This window comes from Monodelphis domestica, chromosome 5 (genome assembly GCF_027887165.1).
Source record: "Monodelphis domestica isolate mMonDom1 chromosome 5, mMonDom1.pri, whole genome shotgun sequence".
In the NCBI taxonomy this organism is placed as follows: Eukaryota; Metazoa; Chordata; class Mammalia; order Didelphimorphia; family Didelphidae; genus Monodelphis; species Monodelphis domestica.
The window spans coordinates 88812110-88818759 of record NC_077231.1 but is presented as its reverse complement, the minus strand read 5'-3'; the positions used below and the strand labels follow the sequence as shown (position 1 = coordinate 88818759).

Sequence of the window (6650 nt, the reverse complement as noted above, 5' to 3'; positions counted from 1 at the left end):
AGAAACACTTGTCACCTAAATCATTGCAACACTGAAGCCTCTTTGTTACCGAGTATGGCTAACTCCTATTTGATTTTCAATTGCCTTCACATGTCTCTATTTACATACATGAATACACGACATAGTTATTATTATTATTATCATCAAGATCACAAACTTGTAGCTCCAATAGCAGACAAGTCTTTCCTTTTTTTTTTATCATTGAGAAATGTAAAAGGTAAAATCTGCCCATCTACTAATTCTTGCTGCAAGCCTACAACCAATTAGAGGAATTCTCTCTTAAGAGAAAAATCCCTTGGCTTATCTTCCCGTAAAGGTAAGGAGTTTCAGAGATAGACTTGGACCTACATCCTCCTCCTGCCTCTCCCTCTCATTTAAATTTGCATCCGCCCTTCCCAATGGGGTGACCAAAGCTATTACTTCCTGCTGGTTCACTGACCAAGGTTCGAGGACAGAACACAGGACTACTCACCGTGACCACCAGTCCCAGTCAGGTGCAGGGCATTCAAGTCTCTAGGATCCAGCCTGACTTTGGATCCTCTAGTCCGACAAGCTGAGAGAATTTCGCAACGTAGTCTCCCCCAACTCCCGAATCATCTTCTCCCACATTCCGGTACTTCCAAGCCCGGGTTGAGGGTGAACAGCTCCAGTAGCATCCCACAGCCATCTCAGCCCACTCGGGGCCCAGGAAGGGGCACCCTCAGTCGCTTCTGAGAAGGCTGCGTTGGCCCTGCTGATTGCCAGGAGGGCACTTCTGTCCCACTCCCTTCCAGCCGGCAGCTTCTCGGACTCGGGCTGTCTCCGAAGTTTGCGCAGCGCAGCCATGAGCGCACCGCGGGAAATCGGGACCTTCGTGGTGTGGGACTACTTAGTATTCGCTGCGATGCTGCTCATCTCCGCTGCCATCGGCGTTTACTATGCCTTCGCTGGGGGCGGCCAGCAGACCTCCAAGGACTTCCTAATGGGAGGCCGGAAGATGACCGCGGTACCTGTGGCATTGTCTCTCACCGCCAGCTTCATGTCCGCGGTCACGGTCCTCGGGACTCCCTCTGAGGTCTATCGCTTTGGGGCCATATTCACCATCTTTGCCATCACTTACGCCTTAGTGGTCATTTTGAGCGCGGAGGTCTTCCTTCCAGTCTTTTACAAACTGGAAATTACCAGCACCTACGAGGTAAGGTGACACCTCCTCTGGCCACTGAGGTCCCCTTCGGGGTTTAGCTTGGACTTTCGCTTGGGCAGACCACACAGTATTCAACCTGGGGTCGTAGAATTATAGATTTAGAGTTGGAAAAGACCTTAGGGGTCATCTGGTTCAACCTTTCCCTCCCAGTGGGTCCCAGAAGAGGTGAAATGACTTGTCTAGGGTTACACTAGTATTAAGTGCTAAATCCTCTCCTTCCAAGTCCAGAGTTCTTTCCACTATAACATTCTTCCTCCCCATTTATGAAATCCTGGCTCTCCCCAAACATTTCGGGACCTGCTTTTTTAATTCTCTTTCTCTTCTCAACCTCTTTGGCTCATTGGGAACTAGAAAGGTGGAAGGATTTCAATGCCTTTTCGTTAATTTACCGAGCTTTGCAGGTCCCTCCTCCTCCTGAAATTGGAACCTTTAAAGGCTCCAGGGACACTATACCCCAAATCAAGGTGAGAATATGGGCTACAAAAACAAAGTGACAGGGAACAAAAAATGGAGCTAGGAACCAAGAGAGCTGAGCTTTGGCCTGAGGTATGTACCTGAATCCTTTTTCCAGGTGAGATGGAAAGCGGTCATGCTAACCCAAATCTTGGCAATCAACAGCATTTACCCTCCTTTTTCCTTCTGTTATCTTGGAAAAGTACTATTAACCACATCCTGCTCTTTTCTCATACCTGTATAGAAGAGACAGAGCATGCCATAGTGGAGAGAGGGCTGACCTTGCAGTCAGGAACACCTGGGTTCAAGTTTTGCCTCCATGTGATCATGGACAAGTAACCTAACTTTTCAGGGTATGGGCAACTCTTTAAGATTTATAAATGATGGTTGATTGATCTGCTTGTTGACAAAGGGGGTATTCACACTGGGGATGCCTTTCCCTGATGAAATCACATGTCTGGATACACATGTATATAATAATGGTTGGGACTGGATATATGAATTTTTATATGCCCATATATATATGTATATATATATATATACACACACAAATATATATCAGGCAGAAATAACCAGAAGATTAACATGCTCAAGACCCTGACACTTTTCTCTAAAGTATTTCATAGAATCATGGCATACATGCACACAAACCGTAATGCATACATTCACAAATGAGACAGAATGGTTTAGTAGATAAATAAATGACCAATCACAAATACAATCCTATATAGAAAGAAAGAAAGAAAGAAATGTACATTTACTAAGTGTACATTTATTTATTTCTATATTTTATTCTTTATGATCTAATTTCTATATTTATGTGTAGATAGATTTCTACATAACTATATTATAGACTCATGTGTATATCTAGGTAAATATATGTGAGGGAAGAAAGAAGAAGACAGAAAAGGAGAAAGACAGAGAGGGACGGAGAGAGAGAAAGAGGGAAAAAGCAGGGTGGGGAGAGAGAGGGGAGAGAGTAGAGAAGATAAAAGAGATAGGAGAGGAGGGGAGAGAAGAGGGAGAAGAGGGAAAGGGAGAGGAAGACAGATAGAGGGAAGGAGAAGAAGAAAAGATGAATAAGGATTGGACTTCTGATTTTATTGCAATATAAAATTCCCTTCACCATTGCAGGTCTACACCTTCTAGTTATCTTTATAGTCTTGGAGAGTTGTCTAGGGTCCCACAGTCAGTACTGTGTTTTGCAGAGGTGGGACTTGAACTTCCATTTCCTTGGGTAGTTCTTTATTCACTACACCAGGATATGTGTGTGTGAGTGTGTGTGTGTGTGTGTGTGTGTCTGTCTGTCTGTCTGTCTGTCTGTCTGTCATCTTTTGAGCCCAATCCTGAGATTCACAGCAACAAGTGTACATAATATAAATATATATTGTGATTCCATAAAATACTTTCCAGAAGGCTTGCCAGGGTCTTGAAAATGGAATATTTTGATTGTTTCTGTCTGTGTCACATCCTTGTGATGGACTATGAGCTCTCTAAGGACTAGAAAGTCTCTTCTCTCAAGTTTTATATCTCTCCCAAGTTCTAGCTTGGTAAATGCCCTGCATACTCAAAGAATTTGTTGACATTGCACAGAGTTGATCCTTAATCAGGATGGATTGAAGTTAAAAAGAAAACAGGAAACAGGAAACTGGAGGGCTTTTGAAACATGAGAGTAAAAGGTTCACCATCTTGAATATGTGGCAGGACAGAGATACCTTCAGGGTTCTCCTTCACCTCCCCCTCTGGCTCTTCTTCATCTGTTAATTAATACTCTGAAACTCAACAGACAGTGTTCTATCTCATACAACATAGCAATCAAGGGTCAACAGTTCTGGTTAGTATTGCTAACTGTTTGCTCCAGTTGACAGAGCTGATGAACAGTTTCATAGTGAGATTGGTTGAGTTTCCTAAGGAGGCAGTGTGGTACCATATGTGATAGAGGTTTCAAATCCTAGACAGTAACTCCAGTTCTAGGGTTTGAAACCTCTATCACTCATAGAAAGGGCTAGATTTTGAGTCAAAAGGTCCAATTCTGTCATTACTTGCTGCCTGTGTAACCTACTGGAACTATTTTCCTCTCTAAAATGTGGGAGTTGGGCTACCTTGATGATCTCTCCTGAACCAATCCAAATTCTCACACTTAATTTCCTTCCTCAGTTTCCCCATAGTGTCTTTTATGGCTCAGCTTAGGTGCAAGTCTTTTCCTAGAAATCTATCCTGATCCTCCCAACTGATGGTGCCTTTTCTCTCCCACTTCTCCCCAGTCCTCAACTTCCTGTGTCAACCTCCTTCCAGATTATCTCATTATTACTTAAGCTCATAGATTTAAAGTTGGAAGGGATCTTAGATGCCATCTTACCCAGTTCCCACATTTTACAGATGAGGAAACTGAGGCCAAAAAAGGTGAAATACTAGGTAATGAATAGTAGAGTCCATATTCAAATTCAGGACCTTATCTAGTACTCTTTTTACTATATTAATGATCTCATTTATATTTAACTATATTTAGCTATATCCTCCTACAGAATGTTGGAAGGGACTATTTTTTTTATCTATGTATCTCCCATACTTAGGGCAGTGTCATGAACAATTGTTTGTTCTCTGTGTGTGTGGGAGCCACCTCCTTCTCTGATTTTATTGGTAAAGGGAATACCTGGTAAGAAAACTCCCTCTGACAATGCACATCAGTGTGTTACACTCATATCAGGGGTTCTTAACATTTTTGATATCCTGTATTCCTTTTGCAGTTTAATGAACCTGATGAATCCTTCTCTGAATAATGCTTTTATATGCATTAAAGAAAACATGCAAGGTTAAGGAAGCCAATTATATTGAAATATGGTTATCTAGATGTTGAAACAAACCACATTAAGTTAATAGTTCCCGGATTAAGAACTTTTGTTTGTCAGAAGATTCAGGATTCTCTTATTCTCTCCCTCCCTTTCCCTTACCTTCTTCCTTAGAATTGATACTAAGTATTGATTCCAAGGCAGAAGAGCAGTAAGGGCAAAGCAGTTAAGTGCTTGGGGTTAAGTAATTTGCCCAGGATTACACAGTTAGGAAGTATCTGAGGTCAGATTTGAATTCAGGACCTTCCATCTCCAGGCCTGGCTCTCTATCCACTGAGCTGCCACATAAATATATATCATCTTCTTTCTTAGTATCAATTCTAAGGCAGAAGAGCAGTGAGGGCTAGGCCATGTGGGTCAAGTGACTTACCCAGGGTCACATAGCTAGGAAGTGTCTGAGCCAGATTTGATGGAGGAATAACATAGATGACATAAAGATATTTGTCCTTATTTAGGTCAAGCAGTCTTCTAGGTAGGCCTTGTTAATGCCATACAGACAAAAAAAAAAAAAAAGGAACAAGGTCCTATTTAACTATTTAACTCAGTTCCTTTCTTTCTTTCTTTCTTTCTTTCTTTCTTTCTTTCTTTCTTTCTTTCTTTCTTTCTTTCTTTCTTTCTTTCTTTCTTTCTTTCTTTCTTTCTTTCTTTCTTTCTTTCTTTCTTTCTTTCTTTCTTTCTTTCTTTCTTTCTTTCTTTCTTTCTTTCTTTCTCTCTCTCTCTCTCTCTCTCTCTCTCTCTCTCTCTCTCTCTCTCTCTCTCTCTCTCTCTTTTTCTCTCTTTCTCTAAGACAGGTCAAGGGCTAAGGAAATGGGGGTTAAGTGACTTGCCCAGGGTTACACAGGAAATATTGGAAGTCAAATTTGAACGCAAGTCCTCTGGACACGACCTAGAGCTCTACTACACTACCTACCTGCCTTCCTAGCTGTCCTGTTTCTATGGAGTCAGGGAGTTCAAATCATCTGTGGGAATTTCTTCTTTGATAAGTGGATCTCAGGATCCCTAGAGTGTTGTCAAGGACTCTATGAGGAATTTATTCACTTAGGGGTCCTACAAAGCATTTGAACTCTTCTGAAGGGTGCTGAACTACTTGACTTTCTGGAGTCCTTGCAGCTCTATATCTAAAATTTTCTAAGGTGGGAAGTATTGGTCATGACTACTAACTATTTTACCTTCTTTTTGATTTTTTAAAGTATTTGGAGCTTCGTTTTAATAAACATGTTCGCCTCTGTGGGACTGTTCTATTCATCATTCAGACAGTAAGTAGCTCTCCAATATACTTTTTGATACTTTTGCAATCTAAAGTATTTTGGTAAAATATCTGTGAAAACTGGGCATCTTGTTTATTAAGGAACGTCTAGATGTATTTACAAAAGATCTAAGTGAAAAAGGAGAAATGAAAAGAGTGAATGAATTGGAAATAGAAACAAATGAATACAAGGAAGCTCCTATTATTGCAGAGTATTGAAAACAGAGATTCTGTGAGCCTTCTGAGTCCACATTGGTCCTCAGACACTAGCTTTGTGGTATTATGCAACTCACTTAACCTCTATGTGCCTTAATTTCCACAGGATGCTAATAACATCTACCTTCTAGTTTGTTGTGAAGATAAAATGAGAAAATCTTTATAAAGTGTGTTGCAAATCTTAAAACACTAAGTACTAGTTATAAGTATTATTATTATGAAAACAATAATAATAATTATTAACAAACATGATTATTTATATTAAGCGATAGTACTGATCTGTTGTATGGTTCACTTAGTGTGGGTAATATTTATTTGGCTCTAATTTCTCAAATTTAAAAAATTGATATTAATGACCTAATTCAGATGGTAAAAATATTTGAAGAATTTGTTGAAAATGCTCAAGACTGCATGTGTCAAAACTGTATCAGGGGCAGCTAGATGGCCAATGAATAGAGCGCTGGGCCTAGAGTTAGGAAAACCTCTTTCTGAGTTCAAATCAAGCCTCAGACACTTACTAGTTATGTGACTCTAGGCAAGTTACTTGGCCCTCTTTGATTCAGTTTCCCACCCGTGAAATGAACTGGAGAAGGAAATAACTCTATATTAAAAAGAAATAGATTTCAGATTGCTTTCCATATCAGAGAGGAGGAAGGCAAGGGAGAGAATTTGGAACTCAAAATAAAATAAAAACAAATGTTAA

The 6650-nt window shown here is 40.4% G+C and overlaps 1 protein-coding gene across 1 annotated transcript in view; it reads left to right on the top strand.

Annotated features, from left to right (window-relative positions):
- The first annotated feature begins 282 nt into the window (after positions 1-282).
- The window catches only part of LOC100020693 (sodium-coupled monocarboxylate transporter 1-like), a 58033-nt gene continuing 51665 nt past the window's right edge, over positions 283-6650 (top strand). Inside the window, exons 1-2 of the mRNA XM_001373063.5 lie at positions 283-1174; positions 5676-5741. Of these exons, the coding sequence (XP_001373100.2) occupies positions 824-1174; positions 5676-5741 (417 nt within the window). The 5' untranslated portion in view covers positions 283-823. The remainder of the gene's footprint in view (positions 1175-5675; positions 5742-6650) is intronic.